Source organism: Staurois parvus, unplaced genomic scaffold (assembly GCF_062004578.1).
Source record: "Staurois parvus isolate SC_StPar_1 unplaced genomic scaffold, SC_StPar_1.0 ptg000213l, whole genome shotgun sequence".
In the NCBI taxonomy this organism is placed as follows: Eukaryota; Metazoa; Chordata; class Amphibia; order Anura; family Ranidae; genus Staurois; species Staurois parvus.
In genome coordinates this window covers 2,517,462-2,542,773 of record NW_028318009.1, presented here as the reverse complement: position 1 = coordinate 2,542,773, position 25,312 = coordinate 2,517,462, and the positions used below count along the sequence as shown (strand labels likewise).

Here is a 25,312-nt window from a genome sequence, read left to right as displayed (position 1 = left end):
GTGTAAAGCGCTGTGTAAATTGACGGTGCTATATAAGTACCTGAAATAAATGAATGTCAATATATTTGGGAAGAAAATTTTAAAAATATATTTCAAATATATTTTTCTTCATGTGTATGAATGTGAGTTAGGGACCCTAGATTGTACGCCCCCAGGGGTGGATTGACCATTCGGAAACTCAGACACTGCCCGAGGTCAGTAGGGGGCCCCATGAGATGCCCCTGGTACCTTTTTCATAGGCTTTTTTGAGTTTGGGCAAGGACACAGGGCCCCCATGATCCCTTATTGCCCGGGGGCCCCATGAGTTGTCAGTCCGCCCCTGTACGCCCCTTGAGGGTTAAGGACCTTAGATTGTACTCCCCTTGAGGGTTAGGGACTGATGTGAATGTACAATATATATGTAAAGCGCTGCGTAAATTGACTGTGCTATATAAGTACCTGAGATAAATCCCAGAAGTCTTCAAGAGGGTAAGAGGGGTTTACCAAGCACACTCTCATGCCTGAGCTAAGGACAGATGGATTCCAGGAAGTAAATCCTACATGAATCATCTGCCATTTTTCAAGTGGCCACGGCCAGAAAACCTAGGGGGTGTTTTTCAAAGTGATTTCTCAGCAAAATAAAGCATGGAGACATGGATGAGGGAGTTTGGTTTGGAGCAGGGGCGGACTGACCATTTGAGCACTCGGGCACTGCCCGAGGGCCAGGGGTCAGTAGGGGGCCCCATGAGATGCCCCTGGTACCTTTTTATAGGCTTTTTTGGGTGTGGGCGAGGACACTGGGGCCCCATGATCCCCTATTGCCCGGGGGCCCCATGAGTGTCAGTCCGCCCTTGGTTTGGAGCGTTATTGGTTTGTGGTGATCAGATACATTGAAGTTCAGCTTTAACTTGAGGCAGGATTTTACTGCTGAATATCATGCTAGATCCTGTAGAAAAGTCCAACAGATGCAAGTCCATTGCAACACGTACATTGCAGCCTTACCACATCTAAAAAAATATTACTAGCTTTTTCTTTAAGAACTTTCCAACAGTAAAATAATGTATTTGGGATGTGTATTTACTGTACATGGAAATATTGTTGTAGAATTACAACTTTTTGTTGAAATGTAAAATAAGATGATAAGGTGCGTGGGAACTGTTTTGTTGGATATCTGATTATTCAAAGGATAAGCCCCCAAAAAGCTTCTGCTCATCTGATATCCATTGTTGTGTGGACGTCTCCTTTGTTGCACTTCTTGCTCTTCCACTGTGTATATTATATTCATGTTATATATTAGAAATGTTTCATTCCATACATATGCCTTATTTCATCTTTACAGAATGAAGTCTCTGGTGTGTATTTTGTTGGCTGCATCTGTAGCATCGTCTATAGACCCAGCACTGGACAACCATTGGACATTATGGAAAATCACCCACAATAAGAACTATGACCATGAGGTATGGATCAGATGATACATAAATGGATGTGATTGACTGCTTATCTGCCAAAAACGTTGATCAATCTGTTATTTTATTGTTAGTATATTGTAAAATGGAGATCATTAGCCAGCCAGTAAACGTAACTCACCACTGGACTCTCAAAACAAGCCAACAACAAAAAAAGAAAAAATCTTTCCTTAGCAAATAAAAGCAAACAGTCTATAATCCTGGTATAATCCAGAGAACATGATGGCTCACCGCCAATATACCAGTCACACACTTGGGCTAGGGTTCCAGTCTGTAGGGGTACAGGAAAAGCCATAGGAACTCAGCCTCCAGATAGGTCAACACTTGTTCACAGCTATGAACCACTCCACACAACCTAATAGACACGTGACTAAGGTATACCAGATATTACTGCTGCTCCTAAACCTTTAAAGTCCCCCAACTAAACCTGTGACCTCCCCAAATCAAAAAACGACACTGACCCGCCTTGGAGTTTAAAGGCCATAGCAGCCATTTTATTAAACAACAAGTTTACAACATTTTTCAAAATACAAATTCTTCGTAATAACTCATCTAATCATTAATCCCCTTACTGTTACTCCATTACCCCATTAAAGTCTAGAGTCTTAGAAGGCGACTTATATATTGACCAACTGGCTGTATCTACTACCAACATAGACTTCAAGGCCCCAGCTGCAAATACACCGACTCTGGGACAATTTCCTAAAATTACCCTTGATGTAGCCAACTTACTCCTGCACCATTACAGCAATAAATTTTCAAGGGTAGGTACACCTAACCCACCATTTTCTAAATTAATAAAAACCATCACTGCCTTCCAAGACCCTGGGACCCCTGCTGCCATGACAAAAGAAACCCAGAAAACAAGAAAACCCCCCCAAAACACAGGAACACGCCCATCCAGTAAACTACCCCAGAACCACTGAAAAGCCAGGAAGGACCCATAAATAAGAGCCCCACAAACATGGAGCTGTCAAACAAGTGTTCGGGAGGGACGGCGGGAGAAACTTGGCCTACGCTGTCCCAGCTCCAACTGACTCTGACCACTTTGGCACCACCCTACTAATTCTCCAAGCCTCCAGGCTTAAGCCCCACCCGAGCCTCCTCCAATCAGCTACCACTTTCCCACTTCAAATCAAAACTCCTCTATTAACCCTACGATGCTCCGCCTGTCCTGCTAACCTACTCATGTCCGTCCCTCCGGCCTATGCTGCACATCTAGCTCCAGTCCTTATTCTTGCTGACTCATCCTTGCTGCCTTCCAAGCCTTTCTTGCAGGTGAGTAAATCCTGTTGGGACCTGAATTCCTGTAATCAGGATTTAGAGTTTTTTCCAACCAAAGTCTCTCTGATCCTCCAAACTCTGGGTCCCAAATGAGGATCAGTCAAGAGAGTACTAAATCAGTCCTCTGCTCCCTGACCGGACTACACTGGAACCTCTCACCCTGCATGGATCAGAACCCCTGAGTACAAAAAAAGTCTCTTAAACTTTCCCTTAAAGGGACCACAACCCAAATAGTGGTGAAATATATCTCTTGTCCAGGGCCCATCCCTCATGTCCTGCATAGTATATAATTCTAAATCTTTGGTTCACATTGCATTATCTGGCTTTGCTCATGAAGTTGTGCATTAATGACACCTATTGATGATTTAATATATTGATATACACACAAGCACCTCTCATACATCAATGTTTGTACTGTACTTTTTCCAGAGAGAAGACCTGACAAGGAGAATGATTTGGGAAAAGAACTTGAAGTTTGTCACACTACATAACCTTGAATATGAATTGGGAGTTCACTCATTCACTGTTGGAATGAACCATCTTGCTGATATGGTATGTACTGCTAATTCTCAAATGCATTACTGACTAATGAGTAGTTCATTGGTGGAAATATAAGGTTTGCTTCAGTTTAACGTGATCTTAATCTATTATGATATGCTACATGGCAGAGCCATTTGTATCACTAAACATGAAGTGTTTGTCACCAGCAGTGCCACTCTAGGGTCAGTGTGAGCTGGAGAAAGCACAGCTGTACTACTACTTCGTTGGGTGGTTTAAAAGCTGGAAACCTGTATTGAAAAGCTTGTGGACATCTGACTATCATACCTATATAAGCCTGTTGGACATCCCATTCCTAAGCCATGGACATTAATATGGAGATGATTATAACAGCCTTCACCCCTCTAGGAAAGCTTTCCACAAGATTTCAAAGTACATCTATTGGAATTTGTGGCCATTTAGCCAAAAGAGCATTTGTGAGGTCAAGTAATGAGAAGACCCAGCTCGCAATCCAATTCTAACCAAAGGCCACCAAGTCCTTCAAAACCAAACTCATCCAACCATGTCTTTATGGAGCTGCCTTTGTGCATTGGGGCACAGTCATGCTAGAATAGAAAAGGGCCTTCACCAGACTGTTGTCTCAAGGTTGGAGGTGCACAATCGTCTAAAATGTCTTTGTATGTTGCAGTGCTAAAAATACCCCTAGCAAGAAACCCAACAAGAACTCATTTATATGGAGGGGTCAATTGTGGTCACCTTGAGCGGCAGATGTATGTGTGTGCACGCTCAGCTCAGTGACGCTTGACACATTAGCGCTCAGACCCTGGCCATGTTTCACCCTCAATTTACCCCTTTACTCTTCCTAACCTGATATCGCTTCAAAGCTTAAATATAATGATAAAGGGAAAGTTGAGGTGATGATGTGAGCAATGAACATGGCCCAAGGAGACACATGAAAATCTGTTGTAGAAGGGATGCCACGAAGTGAAACCTTTATGACTTAGACCTGCAATCAGTGGTGTATTTAGGCTTTGTGCTGCCCTAGGCAACACAAAAATCAGGAGCCCCCCCCCCCCCCGGCGGAGAGAGCCTGACACCAACCAACAGCAGACCCCCCCCCCTCACGGAGAGATCCTGACAGTGACCAACAACATTCCAGCCCCGAGAGAGCCTTCTGCTAATACCCACCCACCCCCTCCCCTAGCAACAGAGAGAAAGACACTCACCTTCACAGCTCTGGACATACCCGGGAACGAGAGTTGGGCTCTTCATACACCATCAAGCAGCCCTCAACGGACCTTAGATTGTATGCCCCTTGAGGGTTAGGGACTGATGTGAATGTACAATATATATGTGTAAAGCGCTGCGTAAATTGACGGCGCTATATAAGTACCTGAAATAAATAAATATGTCAATATATTTGGGAAGAATATTTTAAAAATATATTTCAAATATATTTTTCTTCCATGTGAGCTTGAACGCTTCTATCTTGCTGTTGCACCTAATATTAACAAATCTCAGAAAAATTGGACTTGCACTTTACAGGGTTTTTCTAGCATTACCCAATGTTATCCCTAAATTTATTTCTCCCCCTGTAAAGTATGTCCCATTTTTACTTTTACCTTTTGCTTGTAGAAAGAAAAAACTTGTATTACTTTCTGTCATTAGGTGTGTAACATTCTTGCAAGGGCAGCTTCTTGGAGCTCAGTTCCTACAAACATAAGCACATGCATCCACCAAAACTACATCTCCCAAAAACCCTTTCCCTACATGTTGCGTGGGCTGATTTGGAATTCAAACAGCAGCATAATTTTGCTGAGAAAGAAATCAAATTATGCTTGTGGAATTGGACATAGAGGGGCATGATAGTTGAATTTCTTTAGCCCCTTTCAGTAGATATTTCAGTGCAGAAAAAGCACCATGTTGCCAAAACAGGAAATTGTTGGATCACTAGTATTTTTTCTGTATTTGCAGTGTTGGTAAAGGAAACATTTTTACCTGAAAAGCACTTCAAGCACCCTCTTTTCCCTCTTTTTCTTAAATATCAATCTTTTATTTAAATTCCACCAAATTCTTCAAAGGTGGAATAATGCTTCCTCATACCAAACCTCTAGACCAGGGGTGTCAAACTGGTGGCCCTCCAGCTGTAGCGAAACTACAAGTCCCATCATGCCTCTGCCTTTAGGAGTCATGCTTGTAACTGTCAATCTTACAATACCTCATGGGACTTGTAGTTTGGCAACAGCTGGAGGGCCGCCAGTTTGACACCCGTGCTCTAGATTTTGGTTACGGGCTAAAATTATCATTGACTCTCCAACATTGACAAAAATATAACTCATTTTTTTCAGTTTTATTAAGTTTTTTATTGAAAAGTTTTTTTAAACAATACAATCACAGGATGAATATACAGTAGAGGTATACAGTATTGTGCAATATACTGTACAAAAACATTAGAGACTATTCATGGTATGATATTGATATGGATTTATATTAATATATAAGGAGGATCCTGTTGAAGTAAAAAAAGCAGCCAGGAAATGATTGTGTAGCACCCTGTAGATAATATATGTATGTAAACTGATGCATACATTCAAGGATCAAGTCACAGTTTCATAGTTGAGGTAATCTAATAGCTAGCTATGCATGGGAGCATCAATTGATATACCTAGATAGGGTGTCTGAGCCATGGAGGGAGGTTCCATGCTTGGAAAACCCTCAAGGTCCCACCAAACAAAAGATATAATTCAGAGAAATAGAAATCTAGAAATAAAAAAGCATTTTGAAGTGGACTACTGAGATGAGAGTAGAAGGAAGAAGGGGTAGGGATATTGATGGATGGTTGGAGAAGAATGAAAATGAAGCATTGTCATCCATATTATGGTCAGGTTGAAACTAGATGGTCTGTAGGAAGTCATCAAAATCTTCTAGAAAATAATGAAAGATCCATGGAATCCAAATTGTTTTCATTTTTTTTTTATTTTGTCATGAAGGTTGCCTTCCAGAATTATATCTTGTCTTCCAGCTTCTCATTGACCAGGTACCATAACTTTTTTGTTTAACTTTTATAATTGTCAAGGTACCAGACCACCAAGCCCCGGTCAACGTTTGCTTGGCTGCTGTGAGAATAAAAGTGATAAGCTGGAACTGATCATTGGTGCAGTCAGTTGGTCAAAAATTAAGCAGAGCTTCGTAGGGATTCTTAGCAATGCTCCTAGTTTAACTTTTACATCAAAAGTCAAGATTTATGTAGACCTTCAGCTGCTTACATCTCTGGATCTGTGGACTTTTTTGACATGCATTTTTTTTCATATGCTCAGTTTGAATTTTCCTGGTTTCTACTAGTTTTATTTTATCTAATACCTGTAACTGTGTCATTTTTTATTCAGACTAGTGAAGAAGTGGAGGCCGAGCTAACTGGACTTATACTACCTCCACGTAATATGAAGAAAACCTATTTAAGTAACTCATGGAATGTTACAGACCGCTTTATGGTGCCAGACGCTATGGACTGGAGGGATAAGGGATGCGTCACAAATGTCAAAAACCAGGTAAGAAGGATTGATGAGTATTACTAATATTAATAAATATGTTCAGTAAAACCGTACAAAAAGCAGTAAAACATACGTGGCAACATATTTTTACCAGTCCTTGGGATACTGTCATCTCCATCCATGGCCCACACTTGACGTTCCTACCATCTGATCCTTCCCACACTTATCACACCCACCTCTGGCCATACCTGCCTGGATAGAAATAGTGGCAACTTGAATTTCTAATGTCTTATGATATTTGTGCAATGGTTTATCAAGCGCAAATTTGCAGTAATGAACACACTAAAGTTCATTTTAGGGCACATGAATGCAATATGTTATCCAATTGTTGGTAAAACAGAAAGGATGAGGTTGTACCAAGTTAGTACAGACCCAATATGTCAAGGTTTAAAATTGGATGAGCACGCAAAACAAAGACGAAGTTCGGTACCCTAGATTTTCCACAGGCAAAACTTACAGGTTATCAGTTTAGAGTTACAATGAACATTGGCCCTAGAATTATTGCACTCACTCCGGGCTACCCAACCGCTCATCCTATCAGTGCTGCCCTGGACTTCTGCATGCTCCCCTGGCGGCCGCACCCTTTCATCCTCTGCAGTGCTGCTGGGTTCCCCCCTCCCTGTTGCTGCTGCAGGGGATCTGTCAGAATAGACTGTCCCCTGGGGCTCTGTCTGTCCCGCCTACACTCCCTGGCAGTCTTTTGTCTTCTCTCCCCCCTTCTCTTTTTCTTCTCCTTTCATAAAAGTCTACTGACACTAGTGGCGGAACTACCAGGGTCGCAAAGGTCGCTCAAAACTTTTAGGGGGGGGGGTAAGTGTTTGGGTGTAACTTTATTTTTTGACACTTCTTTTTCACTAAAATTAATTTATATCACATAGGTAACAAACAGCCTGCTTTTTAAACATTTTTTTAAACCCGTAATGTCTCACCTGCCTTCTACTGAAGTTAATAAAGCTCAGATCATGCTTCACTAGCTTCTTCCCCAGCCACAACAGCCAGGGACTATTACACCAGGAACTGGAAGTGACACGTTGTTTCTGGGTTCTTTACAGCTTGGGGAGATCAGCAAAAGGATGTTCACCGGTCTCCCTCCCCTTCATCCAGCAACACCCGCCATGTGGGTCCTGGACCCACAGGTGGGGGAGATCCCGAGATGCATGGTGGAGGATGGCCGCGTGGGGGGGCACAGTGCTGAAATTTTATTTTGCAAAGATTACCCAATCACGTGCAAAAAATATATTTTTGCTTGCCCATTATTGGATGATGGAAGTCAGCAGAGCTTCACCTCATTCACAAAGCTAAGTGGGAAATTTCCTTGCAAAGTTAACAGCCTATTTACCTTTAGTAAATCCAATCCAATAGTAGCCATACACTTGGTATATTTGCCACGAATGGTGCTCCTCGGTGGTCAAATCTAGTCAGGGGCGGACTGACAACTCATGGGGCCCCTGGGCAATAGGGGATCATGGGGCCCCTGTGTCCTTGCCCAAACTCAAAAAAGCCTATGAAAAAGGTACCAGGGGCATCTCATGGGGCCCCCTACTGACCCCAGACCCTCGGGCAGTGCCCGAGTTTCCAAATGGTCAGTCCGCCCCTGAATCTAGTGCTAGGTAAGATACACGCTGCCAATAATCTTCTACTAATATTATCATAAGAATAGACTGTAAGCTCATTGAGGGCAGGGACTGATGGGAATGTGCAATATGAACAGTGAGAGGTAAAAGTTGTTGGCTCTGGAAAATTATCTGCAGTAATAATAAATAATATAAGACTGTCCTTGGAGAAGGATAATATCTTTAAAGTTGGCCATGCAAACGTCAACTTTCAGGCAATTTCAACCACTTTCTATCAACTGCAAATTGAACATATGATCAAAAGCGGTAGCCTAAAGCCAAACAATCCACCACACATGAATTTGACTGTCTGTCAAAATTTAGTTAATCGAACTGGGCTAAAATGTGACAACCCTAATACAGGTTATTGATAAAAAAAATCGAAATTAGAAACAAAAATACTTCAATATCTTCCAAAGCGAGCAGATTTTTTTTGGCCGTTTCTATGAATTTAATTTAAATCCCATCTCCTTGCGGTCAGTTGAAAACGCTCACTTCCGTATTCGATCACAAAATATTTCAGATTGATCAAAAGTGGTCGAAATTGCTGGAAATTCGCAATATGAATGGGCAGCTTAATTTTTATTAATAAATAATCAACTTCAACTAAAAGTAACAATTGGCCCTGATAGGAAGGACAATTTAGTTGACAAAAAGTATTTTTTTTTTGTTATGTTTATATGTTGTTTGAAACAGTTAAATCTTTAAGCATTTCTCATAACTTATATGGACATCAGGCCTCATGCACCCTGGAAATTTTGATAATGCTGGTAACATTGGCTGTGTAAAGTCACGTTAAAAATGTGAGTTTTTCAGCTTTTTTCAGCATTTTTGTATTTGTGTTTGCCACGTTTTTCAGTGTTAGAACGTTTTTACAGCTAAAATACTCCTCTAGAAACCCACTAGTCCTGGGTTTTGTTTCCAGCCAAAAAAATGTTGATTACAGTCTATGTGTGCACGGACACATAGGATAACAAGCTGGGGGTTTACTAGCTGTAGAAAAAAACCATCAAAAGCCAAAAACAGCCGCTGTAAAAACGTCAAGTGTGCATGAGGACTTAGAGTCTCATTGTACCCCAAAGGAAATCCCAAACAAACTGCAAATTAATCTGTTCTAAAACTGAAAGCAGAATTTTTCTTCTTCATTCGTTGATAAGTATGAAAATCTATGTTGAGGAACCCTTTGGAAGAAATCAGATCTACAATCTAAGTGGTTGCCTAAACTGCTGTAAACTGATATTACCTGTCTACTACCAGGAAGAGTATATTAATAGATTCTTTTGTTGCAGGGCTCCTGTGGATCCTGCTGGGCATTTAGTGCTGTTGGTGCTTTGGAGGGGCAACTGAAACTGAAGACAGGAAATCTTGTGTCCCTCAGTCCTCAGAACCTTGTTGATTGTTCTACTAAATATGGAAACCATGGCTGTAATGGTGGTTTCATGACTGAAGCTTTTCAATATGTGATTGATAACAACGGCATTGATTCTGATGATGCCTATCCTTATCATGCCACAGTAAGTAGGTCCTTCACGACCATAACAGCTGTAGCTGACCAGTTTGGTTATGCGAGACATCTACATACTGAATTTTTTTTCTCTTTTTAAGGATGGACAGTGCATCTATAATCCATCTGGCAAGGCTGCCTCATGCTCTAAGTACCAAGAAGTGACTGCCGGTGAGGAAAATCTGAAACAAGCCCTTGGTACTGTTGGACCAATATCAGTAGCAATTGATGCAAAACATGCTTCCTTTTACCTGTATAAAAGTGGTAAGTTTTCCCCCTGTCAAAGCTGAATTCTGGGTTGTAGAAAAAGAGAACCCTTGCAGTGGTTAGCTTATTCCTTGCTTCTCCAGCAGCCATCACTCTTCTCTACTGTTGGTGCTTCCGGGACCTTTACTGTCCGCATTGTACAATGCAGCTAAAAAGTTTTATATCACCATGCCATTTCAAACTTGTAGAAGCAACCCACAGATCAAATACTGAGTTATTGCTAAAGTGTGAAGGTTTTTTTTAATCTACCGTAGGAAGTGTAGGAAACCTCTTTAATCTTGTATGGTCAAACTTTATTGAAACGTGTGTTCTTCACAGGTGTCTATGATGATTCATCTTGCACTCAAGAGGTGAACCATGGTGTTCTTGCTGTAGGGTATGGAAACCTTGGCGGAAAGGACTTTTGGCTGATAAAAAATAGGTAAGACTGCTTTTCTACATGGTGTTAAAGAGATATCGCAAGAGACAGGGCTTTTATTCAGGGGGAACGCGGGGGTATTCAGTTCCGTCAAGTCCAGCACTGAATGTATGTAATACAATTGGAGGGGGGGGGGGTGTTAGGGTGTGCTGGAATGTCTATTGAGGCTGGCTGCTGAGTGATCTATTGTCACTGGGAGATCTATTGTTGCGGGGGGGTGTCTTTTGTTGCTGGGGATTAATTGCTGCTGGGTGGGATCTACTGTTGAGGGAGGGGTCTACTGATGCTGGTTGTTGAGAGATCTGTTATTGCTGGTAGGGGTCTTGTGTTGCTGGACTTTTTTTTATTGTTGTTGAGGGTGTATTGTGTCGAAGAGAATCTATTTGTGCTGGGGAGGGGAGTCTTTCTCGTTATCAGTAACAAATCATACACATTACTTAGCCCAGCAAAATGATACTTCGTTCTATATTCTCTAAAGGGGGCTGTCCTGGGTGGTGGGTAGGGGATGGTGTTTGGGAGGTGGGTAGAGGGCAAGAGGAGATAACCCAGAAGGGGGGAGTATCTGCATCTAAAAAAGCCCTGACAAGAGATATACAAAAAGCATACAGCATGAGATATATATTTATTGGTCTCCATTTTTTGCTTTTTTAAAAATAAAAGCGGATTCTTCAGTAAGATAAGTGATAACACACAGATTAGTTGAATGCACCAGAATCATGCACTGGCACTATGTCTCACATTGCACACTGACAGTGCAGTTTGCTGGTGTTAATAGGCCCTAAGCCAGGGGTTTGCAACCTTTAAGACATAAAGAGCCACTTGGACCCGTTTCCGAAGGGAAAAAAAAGACTGGGAGCCGCAAAACCATTGCAACATTTAAAACAAATCCGACACTGCATATATTGTTTCTTACCTTAATGCAGTGGTGGGCAACCTTTTTTTTCAACTGAGCCAAATCTCGCCAAAACCACGATTGAAATTTATTTTGAGAGCCACATTTTTAAAACTGAAAATACATCCCCCATATAGTAATTCATCCCCCATAGTAATTCATCCCCCATATAGTAATTCATCCCCCATAGTAATTCATCCCCCATATAGTAATTCATCCCCCATAGTAATTCATCCCCCATATAGTAATTCATCCCCCATATAGTAATTCATCCCCCATATAGTAATTCATCCCCCATATAGTAATTCATCCCCCATAGTAATTCATCCCCCATAGTAATTCATCCCCCATAGTAATTCATCCCCCATATAGTAATTCATCCCCATAGTAATTCATCCCCCATATAGTAATTCATCCCCCATATAGTAATTCATCCCCCTTATAGTAATTTATCCCCCATATAGTAATTCATCCCCCATATAGTAATTCATCCCCCATATAGTAATTTATCCCCCATAGTAATTCATCCCCCATATAGTAATTCATCCCCCCTATAGTAATTCATCCCCCATATAGTAATTCAATCCCCCATATAGTAATTCATCCCCCCTATAGTAATTCATTCCCCATATTGTGTCAATTCACTTACCTTTGCTCCGCGCGTTCCTCTCGCCGTGTTCCCGCGCCGTTCCGGTCTTCAGGGCGGACTGTGAGAGGAGAGGAGTTTGTCACGCTGCCCCGCCTACATCCTGGCTGCCCCACCTACATCCTGACAGCCAATGTTTGCCACGCTCCGCGGGCCGGATTAAAAGGTCTGCCGGGCCGTAGTTTGCCCATTGCTGGGCTAGCTGCAGAGTCATGACTTTTGGGGCGGCCGCCCGAGAGGAGGGAGGGGAGCGGGCGCCCGGCACACAGAAGAGCCGCATTGAAGTGTGTAAAGAGGCCGCATGTGGCTCGCGAGCCGCAGCTGCCTGTCACCTGGTGGGCAGTGTGCTCCGGAGCCGCAGCAAAGGTGAAAAAGAGCCTCATGCGGCTCTGGAGCCGCAGGTTGCCGACACCCGCCCTAAGCGCTATAAAATGTGTCACTGACAAGATTACTTTAAAGTATTCCCGGTCAGATTATTACTGCTGTCTGTGTCCCCAATGGAGCAAATCGCCCTCTCAGAGAGAAAAAATATCCTCAATATGCAGCCCGTGGTATGTTCAATGTGAAGCACCATGCATTGCACTCTGCTGTACAGTGCATTGGGCGCCATTCACAATGAAAAGCACCAAAATGGTGCAATGAAATACCCATGTTTTACTGTGCATTGCCAAAATGGGCTCCTACAATTACTGCATAGTGATGTCCTTCCAGAAGGCAATAAATTCACTGGGACAGAGGAAAAAATAGCACGCATTTAGTCACTGACATGAAAGAAATATAATGTGACGCTTTATTGACATGAGAGGGTTAGAAATTGCTCAGTGAAGTTAAGAAAAGCAACAACCTCTGCTCACAGTGAAGGTTTCGAAAGTTTATTTAGAAGAGAAGAGTTTACAAAATCAAAGTAAAGATTTGTAAGTAGAGAGAGTACATCCTTAGACATGGTGGGTGTACTGAGAATCTGACCTTATAATCAAAGTCGCAGACTTTAAAGTGGAAGTTCAGACAAAACCTGAGTATTCGACAATAAACTCCGTGAGTTGTCACCACTCCCCATTCATCAATCACCTAGCTGACATGCATATGAAACAATATTTAAGAGTTCCAACAGATCTGGAACACAGCTCTTGAGTATAGAAGTTATGGTGGAAAATCAAAACCAAATGGTTCAACTCTGCATAGGGGGGACAATAACCCTGGAAACAATGCTTGGCAGCCGATGCTGCTTACATGTGCGTTTTTCCAGGGTTATTGTTCCCCCTATGCAGAGTTGAACCATTTGGTCTTGATCTTCCACAGCAGCTGTGGTCCGTTAGGTGATTGATCTGACATTGGGAAAGATGACCCCATGGGGTTTTCCAGCTTTGATCCCTTGCACTGCTTTTGGGGTGATTTTAAGTTCCTTTGAAGTTATATAAATGATATGAGCATTTCTGTTGTTGTGGCCGTGTATCCAGGCCACTTTGACATAGACATACACTATATTGCCAAAAGAATTGGGACACACCTCCAAATCATTGGATTCAGGTGCTCGAATCACCTCCATGGCCACAGGTGTATAAAATCAAGCACCTAGGCATGCAGACTGCTTCTACAAACATTTGTGAAAGAATGGGTCGCTCTCAGGAGCTCAGTGACTCCAAGCATGGTACCGTGATAGGTTGCCACCTGTGCAATACTTCCATCGTGAAATTTCTTTGCTACTAAATATTCTACGGTCAACTGTTAGTGGGATTATAACAAAGTGGAAGCAACTGGGAACAACAGCAACTCAGCCACCAAGTGGTAGGCCACGTAAAATGACAGAGGGAGGTCAGCGCATGTTGAAGCGCACAGTGAGCAGAAGTCACTGTCTGCAGAGTCCATAGCTACAGACCTCCAAATTTCATGCGGCCTTCAGATTAGCACAACAACAGTGCGTAGAGAGCTTCATGGAATGGGTTTCCATGGCCGAGCAGCTGCATCCAAACTTTACACCACCAAGTGCAATGCAAAGCGTTGAATGCAGTGGTGTGAAGCACGCAGCCACTGGACTCTAGAGCAATGGAGAAGAGTTCTCTGGAGTGAAAAATCACGCTTCTCTGTCTGGCATTCCGATGGACGTGTCTGCGTTTGGCGGTTGCCAGAACAGTACTTGCCTGACTCCATTGTGCCAAGTGTAAAGTTTGGTGGAGGGGGGATTATGGTGTGGGTTTTTTTTTCAGGGGTTGGCTTGGCCCCTAAGTTCCAGTGAAGGGAACTCTTAAGACGTCAGCATACCAAGACATTTTGGACAATTTCATGCTCCCAACTTTGTGGGAAGAGTTTGGGGATGGCCTCTTCCTGTTCCAACATAACTGCGCACCAATGCACAAAGCAAGGTCCATAAAGACATGGATGAGCGAGTTTGGGGTGGAGGAACTTGACTGGCCTGCACAGAGTCCTGCCCTTAACCCGACAGAACACCCTTTTGATGAATTATATTGGAGACTGCGAGTCAAGCTTTCTCGTCAGACATCAGTGCCTGACCTCACAAATGTGCTTCTGGAAGAATGGTCACACTTTCCCATAGACACACTCCTAAACCTTGTGGATGGCCTTCCCAGAAGAGTTGAAGCTGTTATAGCTGCAAAGGGTGGGCAACCTCAATATTGAACCCTACAGACTAAGACTGGGATGCCATTAAAGTTCATGTGTGTGGAAAGGCAGGCATCCCAATACTTTTGGCAATAACGAAGTTTATCCTGAAGAAGCCTTGTTTTGGGAGGAAAGCGTGATCTTTACACACTTCGTTTCGTCTGATTAAGAAGATATATTTGTTTAGCTTGTAGCCACTGTATAATGTGTACATTATGTTTTTCAATAGATTTAAAAGTAGAAACTTATTTTAAAATTTGTTATATATGAATATAGTTTTTTCTTTTTCTTTTTGTCTTTGCATACACCTTTTCAAATCCCCATTTTTCCGTGTCTTTTCCCCCTCCCCGTAGGGGGAGTGGAGACAATTCACAGAGTTTACTGTCTAGTACTTATTCTCTCTTTGGGGATGGTGTTTTTATCATGTTACTGACAGCCCCCCTCCATCCATTCTTTGCTTTCAAAACAAATTAAGGCTATACCTACTCCCACCTCCTTTCTAAGGCTCTTCTATTTAATACTGTGAAGAAAAGATGTGTATACTTACCTTATTCTGAAGGCTCTCCGATTCGGTGCCAGCATCAGCTATCAGCAGGGCCTTCTGTGTAGAGGAGGGGCCACCGAAAGCAGATGCCCCATAGTAAGTCTATGGGTGATCTTCTAGGCATTTCCAGCCATTGTTGGTAATCTCTCCTCTAGACAGAAACCATTGCTGGAGACTAAGAGTTGGTTTAGCCTTTAACCTTAGAACTTCCACTTTAAGCTCCAACCCTGGACAGATGCCATGTAGTACCCCCAAAACACATTTAACGCATTAGATCATTCACATATTCCATATACACAGTATTTTACATATTAAAGCAATAATTTCAAGAATTTGCACTAGCAGCACAACCTTAAAGGTTTTCTGTTCTTTCGAGCCTGCTGTGTGGTGCGCAAAAACAAAACACCAAAGTGAACCAAAAAGTGCATGGGAGCAAACACAACAAAGTGCACCAGGGTTCATCAGATGGTCCCCTCCTGATGAGGAAGGACCCTTCCTGACCCTTTCAAGGGGCTCAAGACTCCTGACAGGTACAAGGCAAACTCAGGTCAACCTAACCAAAAGGCCCAGCAGACCCCACTCCTGATGATCAGCTGAAGTTGATCAATGACCAATGAAACCCCACAAGGCAGGAGAGGAAGAAGCCTAAGGTCCAAACATCCACCTCCTAGACTGCAGGGTAGGTCAAAGGACTTCTCGGCCAAAAGGGCAAAAATCCCAGCAAACCCTGCTCCTCATTATCAACTGATGTTGACCCATGAGTACTAGGTGAGGTGCTCTCCCAATAGGAAACCCCCCAAGGTAAGACAGGAAGAAACCTGGTGAACCTGGTTTCACATCCACCCTGTGGACTTCAGGGTAGGCCCAAGGACCCACACCCTACTATCCAGACTGAACAAAGCACACATATACAGTGGGGCAAAAAAGTATTTAGTCAGCCATCAATTGTGCAAGTTCTCTCACTTAAAAAGATGAGAGAGGCCTGTAATTGGCATCATAGGTAGACCTCAACTATGAGAGACAAAATGAGAAACAAAATCCAGACAATCACATTGGCTGATTTGGAAAGAATTTATTTGCAAATTATGGTGGAAAATAAGTATTTGGTCAATATCAAAAGTTCATCTCAATACTTTGTTATATATTCTTTGTTGGCAATGACAGAGGTCAAACATTTCCTGTAAGTCTTCACAAGGTTGGCACACACTGTTGCTGGTATGTTGGCCCATTCCTCCATGCAGATCTCCTCTAGAGCAGTGATGTTTTGGGGCTGTCGCTGGGCAACACAGACTTTCAACTCCCTCCAAAGGTTTTCTATGGGGTTGAGATCTGGAGACTGGCTAGGCCACTCCAAGACCTTGAAATGCTTCTTACGAAGCCACTCCTTCATTGCCCGGGTGGTATGTTTGGGATCATTGTCATGTTGGAAGACCCAGCCATGTTTCATCTTCAATGTCCTTGCTGATGGAAGGAGGTTTGCATTCAAAATCTCATGATACATGGCCCCATTCATTCTGTCCTGTACATGGATCAGTCGTCCTGGTCCCTTTGCGGAGAAACAGCCCCAAAGCATGATGTTGTCACCCCCATGCTTCACAGTAGGTATGGTGTTCTTTGGATGCAACTCAGCATTCTCTCTCCTCCATACACAACGAGTTGTGTTTCTACCAAACAGTTCTATTTTGGTTTCATCTGACCATATGACATTCTCCCAATCCTCTTCTGGATCATTCAAATGCTCTCTAGCAAACTTCAGACAGGCCCGGACATGTACTGGCTTAAGCAAAGGGACACGTCTGGCACTGCAGGATCTGAGTCCCTGGCAGCGTAGTGTGTTACTGATGGTAGCCTTTGTTACGTTGGTCCCAGCTCTCTGCAGGTCATTCACTAGGTCCCCCCGTGTGGTCCTGGGATTTTTGCTCACCGTTCTTGTGATCATTTTGACCCCACGGGGTGAGATCTTGCATGGAGCCCCAGATCGAGGGAGATTATCAGTGGTCTTGTATGTCTTCCATTTTCCAATTATTGCTTCCACAGTTGATTTGTTCACACCAAACTGCTTGCCTATTGCAGATTCAGTCTTTCCAGCCTGGTGCAGGTCTACAATTTTGTTTCTGGTGTCCTTCGACAGCTCTTTTGTCTTCACCATAGTGGAGTTTGGAGTGTGACTGTTTGAGGTTGTGGACAGGTGTCTTTTATACTGATAACAAGTTCAAACAGGTGCCATTGATACAGGTAATGAGTGCAGGACAGAGGAGCCTCTTAAAGAAGAAGGTACAGGTCTGTGAGAGCCAGAAATCTTGCTTGTCTGTAGGTGACCAAATACTTATTTTCCATCATAATTTGCAAATAAATTCTTTCCAAATCAGCCAATGTGATTGTCTGGATTTTTTTTCTCATTTTGTCTCTCATAGTTGAGGTTTACCTATGATGCCAATTACAGGCCTCTCTCATCTTTTTAAGTGGGAGAACTTGCACAATTGGTGGCTGACTAAATACTTTTTTGCCCCACTGTAAGTACAAGTGACATACTGTATGTGGAATAAACATACATTTAAAAAATGGTGCCATTGCATGCACAGTGATTAGGCCTTTCAACCTGGTAACAAATATGGCCCCATCTCGGCCAAAAAGCCTAGCTAGAGCTTAGAAACCCTGTCAGGTTTTTATTGTTGTCTTTGCCCCCGTTAGAGAGATTCACCCTCTCTGTTTGTCCAGTTAACCTTTACAGCCGAAAGTAAAAGAAAATCCCAAATTATGGGTTGTCACCAGAACATTAATACAGAGGAAATCTTCCAATGAGGACACTAGTTGTGGTGCCCCTGGCAATTCCGTCACTTTGCTTTTAGCTCTGCTTTAATCACAAGTGACATTCATTTCTGCTATCTTGGAAGACGTTATCAGCTTGACCAGTCTTTGGTCTTTCACATACCTCACTGTAGAACAAAGAAACTATCTCCATGTTGTACAATAAGACATTCCAAGAATCCCCAGAATTGCCATTTGTGCTAATAACCTTTTCCTAAAAAAATGAACCTATTATTACATACGGAACCCACCGTAAATGAGGGCCTGTTTGCAGTATAGAACCAGCTACCACCCTTCAGCATAATTAATGTAACACAAAGGGGTAGCTTTACTAAAACTGGAGCACTCAGAATCTGGTGTAGCTGTGCATGGCAGCCAATCAGCTTCTAACTTCAGCTTGTTCAATTAAGCTTTGGCAATAAAACCTGGAAGCTGATTGGTTTCTATGTAGAGTTGCCCCAGATTTTGCACTCTCCAGTTTTACATTATTACATTATTATTTTTTTTTACTTTTTGTAAAAAAAAACATTACAGCTTTATCACGATATAACTAGTAACAGATAGCATGGAAACCAAACAATGATGTTTGGCTTCACAACACGGAACATAGGTCACATGGTATAGGACAACCTTTGCATGGGAGCATGTGTATTATATCAATCTTAAAATGCTGGTATAAAGAATGTTGTAGAACTGGTTTGGTAGTTTGCTAACACACGTTTACTTTATAAAGGAAAAAAAAGATTTAGTATGCATATGAGAAATCTTCATTTGTACTGGGTAAGTGCAGAACTTTACCTTTCGGCTAGGTTCACATCTCTGCGTTGCTGTGGGCCACGATTTGCGCGGGAATGAAAGCCCATCCATTTGAATGGACTCCCGTGTCCCGGGACATGCAGAGAAGAAGTCCCTGCACTTCTTGGGAAAACGTAGACCGAGGTTCCCAGTAAAGTTGTGATTTCCAGTGCGGGAGGCGTGCCATTAAAATTAATGGCACCCGCCAGTGGGTCCGCATTCCTCTGTGTGGGAGGTGTGGCTGCATTGATTTTTGTGCAGATCCGCAGCGGCACCACCCGCAGAGATGTGAACCAGGGGTAAATGACAGAAACCGAACAAAAGAGAGTACACCAGTCTAGTGTATTATCCCAGGGGTACTTTATTACTATAAAAAGATAAAAACATACTCACAAACAGTGAAGATTGCCGTAGAAGGCGCCAAGAAGACACATCCGAGATCCATAAACCGCTTACATGTTTCGAGGGTAAACTCTCTTCGCCATCTTCATGGGCTCTGATGAAGAGGGTTTACCCTCGAAATGCATAAGCTGTTTCTGGATCTTAGATGGCATCTTCTTGACGTTGGATCCCTCTGAGTCCTACTATCCACTGTGCCACAAGATGGTGGCTTTACATGCTGTATATCTTCACTGTTTGTATGTTTTTACCTTTTTATAGTAATAAAGTACCCCTGGGATAAAGCACTAGGCTGGTGTGCCCTCTTTTGTTTGGCTTCTTGCAGTTGCTATTGGATCACCCCAGTTTTTAGAGGACAGCAAGGCCTGGCACTCCTCTGAATGCGGTTCTAAAAGGAGGCATGTGCAAACTGACCCTAGTCCACCACACTTATGTACAGGAGGCATTATATCATTTAGGCAGTACAGTGGCTGAATGGTTAGCATTTCCACCTGGCAGTACTAGGGTCTTTGGTTCAAATCCCAACCACGGCACCACCTGCCTGGAGTTTGCACATTCTCCCTGTGTCTGTGTGGGTTTTCTCCGGGTACTCTGGTTTCTTCCCACACTCCAAAGACATGCTGGTAGGTTAATTGGCTCCTGTCTAAATTGGCCCTAGTATGTGTAGGTACAAATGTAAGTTAGGGACTATAGATCGTATGCCCCTTGAGGGTTAGGGACTGATGTGATTGTACAATATATATATGTAAAGCGCTGCGTAAATTGGCGGTGCTATATAAGTACCTGCAATAAATGTAAGCTATGTATCTTTAATGATATCAGAGTGCTGGTATTTTTTATTGATCAAAGTATAACCTTATTTTGTGGATTGCCTTGATATGCCTATGGCTTTTTTTCTCAAAAAATAGGCGCTGGAACTCCCCCCTTCTGAATAACGTCTTGTCTCCGCCCCCTACCCACCTCTGAGTACCATCACTTGGTTCCGCCCCCTACCCACCTCCCAGTACCTCTCCTTTTAGAGCATACAAGCCAAGTATCATTTCAATCAAGTAATTTGTATTGAATTTGTTAATGATAACAAGAAAAGCAGAAACATAGATCACTTATGGCCAGCAGAAATAGACTCCCCCAGCACAATAGATTCCTCCAGCAACAATGGACCCCAAAAACAAAATACCCCCCCCAGCAACAATAGACTCCCAGCAGCTATAACTGATCTTCCGGCAGCCAGCATCAATATACTCTCTAGCAGCCAGCAACAATAGACAAAAGACCCCTCCCTCAACAGTAGATTCCTTCCAGCAACAACTAACCCCCAGCAACAATAGATCTCCCACTAGCAACAACAGACCTCACCAGCAACAATAGACTATTACACAAAAATAGATCCCCTTCAGTGACAACAGTACCCCCAGCGGCCAGCAACAATAGATCCCCCAGTACACCCCAGCACTCCTTGTTATTACATACATTCAGTGCTGGAGGTGCAAGAACTGAGTTCCCCCGCGTTCATGCTGAAAAAAGCCCTGAATATGCCACAGGGTTTGCATTTATTTACAAATGTGTTCCACTCAGACTTTTGTTTTTGGCATATTGATCGTAATAGTTTATGGCTGGGGTCTCCAAACTACAGCCTGTGGACTACATATGTCCTGCTACAAGATTTTACCAGGCCCTTATCTACGGCCACTATCATATCCTCAATGTCAGCTGACTGAAGATTAAGGTCAGCAGAGGCTGCCTATGGTCTCCACTTCTGATGTAAGGGGGACTGTGATGGGAACCCTGATGTAAGGAGCAACTCCTAAGGCAAGTTCTGATGTAAGGGAGGCTCTACTGAAGACCCCAAAGTAAGGGGGACTCTGATGGGGACCCTAAAGTGTGGGGGAACTTTGATTGGGACCCTGCTGTAAGGTACAAGTCTGATGGGGACCCCAATGTAAAGGGGAACTCCGATGGGAACACTAATGTAAAGGGGCACTCTGATGAGGACCCTGATGTAAGGTGTGATTCTGATGGGGACCTGAATGTTAAGTTACCTAGATCTAAGGGGTACCCTGATGGGTGTTTTTTTCAGCCCACAATCATTTGTAAAATATACAATGTGGTTCTCGTACTGAAGGTTTTGGAGACTTGTTTATTGTAACGGCACATGTGTTCACAATACTGGACAACTGGATCAGTGGAGTACTTGGATATGTTTTTGTAGTAAAGATGAAAACAGCTTGTGGGCAGGTGCAGTCTACAGTCACCAATGCAGGTGGTGCTCGTCCATATGGCAATATGGGCGAAGTTGGGGAAAACTGGGTTTCTCTATGGTTTCCTTCGTCCCCTGAAGCAGTGATTCAGTTGGATGTGCTAGATCCAGATGACCCTAATAGCCATCTCGAGTCTTGCAGAGTCTTTTTAAATCTCTGCCCCCGGGTTTGCGATTGGCTAGTGTAGGAACAGGATTCTCATCTTTTAGCAATCCAGCACTCAACAAGCTATTCATATGTGTATTGTTATAAGAATAATCTGGTAAAAATGACAGTATGGCAAGAAGTTTTATATGCCCTAAGAACATGGTCAGAAAATCCCAATATGTATCCTTGTTTTTCACTTAAGATTATAAATGAAATGACTTGTAAATTTTGTATAAGACCTATAAAGTACAAGTACTCAATTTTGTCTTTCTTTTTCTTTTTCAGCTGGGGGGAAAGGTACGGAGATCAAGGATATGTCCGAATTGCAAGGAACAAGGGAAATATGTGTGGTGTGGCCAGCTATGGGTCTTATCCAGAAATGTGAAAACAGTACTAAAACAATAGAAATGAAGCACAATAATAAAATACTTTATCCAGTGAGTGCAGACGTACAACACTTCTTTTGATTGTGGCTGACCCATATGGAAATAATATCAAGACTTTCTGTACCCTTTGGAATCAGTACTATAAAATATTGACTTATATCAAACATACAGAGAAGGTATATATTAGCTGGTATAAAACGTCCACAAACAAAACTCAAATTATTTCTGGTCTTTCTGCAGATCATGGATATATCCTAATTTATGGTATCTTTTTGGATTGATTGTGATTCTAGATCAGCAGCTATTCTTTAAGAATGATTACCAAGAATAACCTGTCATTTAGCATCTGACAGGTCTACTAGCTCTTCAATGGGGCAGAGAAATCTGCTGGTTCTTCAATAGGGTAGATCAGTCTACTGGATCCTCAATGAAGTAGATCATCTACTGGCTCATCAATAGTGTAGATTAGTCTACTGGATCCTCAATGAAGTAGATCATCTACTGGGTCATCAATGGTGTAGGTCACCCTACTGGCTCATCAATGGAGTAGATCAGTCTATTGGTTCTTCAATGATGTTGATCAGTCTACTGCCTCTTCAATGGTGTAGATCAGTCTACTGCCTCTTCAATGGTGTAGATCAGTCTACTGCCTCTTCAATGGTGTAGATCAGTCTATTGGTTCTTCAATGGTGTAGCTCAGTCTACTGCCTCTTCAATGAGGCACATCAGTCTACTGGCTCTTCAATGAGGCACATCAGTCTACTGGCTCTTCAATGAGGCACATCAGTCTACTGGCTCTTCAATGATGCACATCAATCTACTGGCTCTTCAATGATGTACATCAGTCTACTGGTTCTTCAATGGTGTAGATAATTTTTTTTCAACCTTTTTATCCCAGATGAACCCTTGAAATAATTTTCAGGTCTCAGGGAGCCCCTGCTAAAACCAATTTATTGTGTATCTGGGCTAAAAATGCCCCCTACAGTGGTAGGCCAGTGGGAGGAATGCCCCCTCCCTTACAGTGGTGGTCAGAATATCACTTTTAGACAGCTACAAAGATCATTGTTGTCATGTTGCTCACTCCACCAAGTGATGTTGACTATGGAACTGTGTAGTTACCATGAAACAGAAGGTCAGTCAGCTACGGCTCAAGGAACCCCTGGCAACCTCTGGAGGAACCCTGGTTGAGAATGGCTGGTGTAGATACTCAGATTGCTTAGGGTTGAGCTAAATGTTTGTATACTCTACACCAGCTCTTCTCAATCAAGGTTCCTGCAAAGGTTGTTAGAGGTTCCCTGAACAATTATCAATTTCTGCCTCTCTGATATGTAACCACTAAAACTAATGATCTTTTTATCTGTAAGGGGGATGCTTCCCACTCCCCACAAATGTACTAAACATTCTTCCCGATGACTATCATTAGCAGCAGGGGTTCCCTGGGTTAAAAATAAAAATAATGAGAAAGGCTGTTCTACATAATTAACAGATCCTTGTAAGAGCAAAACTGCATTGGCATTGCTTTGCCTATATATATATATATATATATATATATATATATATATATTTGAACTGAGGAAGAGAGTTTGTATTGCTCAGGGAAGGGACTAAAGTTGTCCCAGTGCGTGCAGGATATTAAAATTATGGCAGAAACTATGAAATTCCTAGCTTGTATTAAACTAAAATGTTTAGGGTACTCATGTTTACCAGGTGGAGTTCAGACATAATGATTTATTTGTCGATATACCAGAATGATCAGTCTTAATTAAGTGCTCTAATATAGATGTACATTTTTTAAAATTTTTTAATAAATTATGGTAGTTGACATTAAAGTATGGATGTGACTTTTTTTTTAAAGTTTCTGAACTATGGAAGCTGCACTCGAGGGTAAAGGACTACTCACCAGCAGGGGCGGACTGACAACTCATGGGGCCCCCGGGCAATAGGGGATCATGGGGCCCCTGTGTCCTTGCCCAAACTCAAAAAAGGCTATGAAAAAGGTACCAGGGGCATCTCATGGGGCCCCCTACTGACCCCAGGCCCTCGGGCAGTGCCCGAGTTTCCAAATGGTCAGTCCGCCCCTGCTCACCAGTATTGCCTTTGGTCTCCTTGCAGCTGATCTTTTCTCCATCACTGACTTACCATGCCTGTCTCACTATGTGGAGGCAACCATCTTGGTATCAGCAGAGCTTTGCTTCCTCATGTCTCCGCCTCCAGCAAGAAGAACAGAGGGCAGCACAATAGTGGCATCACCAAATTTCACTCGAAAGCTTCTGAAAGTAGCAGTTGAAGGCAACAGTGCCTGAAAATCGCCCTTCATAAATACAGATACAGTATGTACCCCTGAAGCAATGGCATCCTACAGCTGATTTTAAAGCTAATATTCTAACCTACTACCTCCTGTCTTGTAGACTCTACAAACCACTTATCAAATTGCAAAATCGAATGTTAAAAGCAAAAGAAAGTTTGAAGTACTCCTATACAAGAGCTACTCATTGACTGTACTGACAATTTTTGTACAAATGTTCATGGGAACATTTGTTCAAAAATCTACTAGTGTATGACCAGCTTAATTCTTTAACCCAGGGGTGGGCAAACTTTTTGACTTGAGGGCTGCAATGGGTTCATATATTGGACCCAGGGGCCGGACCAAGAGTAGATGAATGATGTGTATGTGTCATCCATAGTAAGTATAGTAATATTCCCCCATAGTAAGCATAGTAATTAATCCCCCATATAGTAATTCATCCCCCATAGTAATTCATCCCCCATAGTAATTCCTCCCCCCATAGTAATTCATCCCCCATATAGTAATTCATCCCCCATATAGTAATTCATCCCCCATAGTAATTCATCCCCCATATAGTAATTCATCCCCCATAGTAATTCATCCCCCCTATAGTAATTCATCCCCCATAGTAATTCATCTCCCATATAGTAATTCATCCCCCATAGTAATTCATCCCCCATATAGTAATTCATCCCCCATATAGTAATTCATCCCCCATAGTAATTCATCCCCCATATTAATTCATCCCCCATATAGTAATTCATCCCCCATATAGTAATTCATCCCCCATATAGTAATTCATTCCCCATATTAATTCATCCCCCATATTAAGTCCCCAAGTCCCCCCTGTGTCAATTCACTTACCTTTGCTCCGCGCGTTCCTCTCGCCGTCTTCCCACGCCGTTCCGGTGTAGCATGAAAATCTGTCTCCTATGAGGATCTGTCCCCCTCGAC

General features: G+C 42.6%; 1 protein-coding gene across 1 annotated transcript in view; it reads left to right on the top strand.

Moving 5' to 3' along the window:
• Positions 1–23,900, top strand: part of CTSS (cathepsin S) — a 45,498-nt gene extending 21,598 nt beyond the window's left edge. Inside the window, exons 2-8 of the mRNA XM_089678958.1 lie at positions 1,319–1,436; positions 3,159–3,281; positions 6,614–6,775; positions 9,681–9,905; positions 9,997–10,159; positions 10,481–10,583; positions 21,971–23,900. Coding sequence (XP_089535084.1) covers positions 1,320–1,436; positions 3,159–3,281; positions 6,614–6,775; positions 9,681–9,905; positions 9,997–10,159; positions 10,481–10,583; positions 21,971–22,070 — 993 coding nt within the window. The 5' untranslated portion in view covers position 1,319 and the 3' untranslated portion in view covers positions 22,071–23,900. The remainder of the gene's footprint in view (positions 1–1,318; positions 1,437–3,158; positions 3,282–6,613; positions 6,776–9,680; positions 9,906–9,996; positions 10,160–10,480; positions 10,584–21,970) is intronic.
• Positions 23,901–25,312: the final 1,412 nt, after the last annotated feature.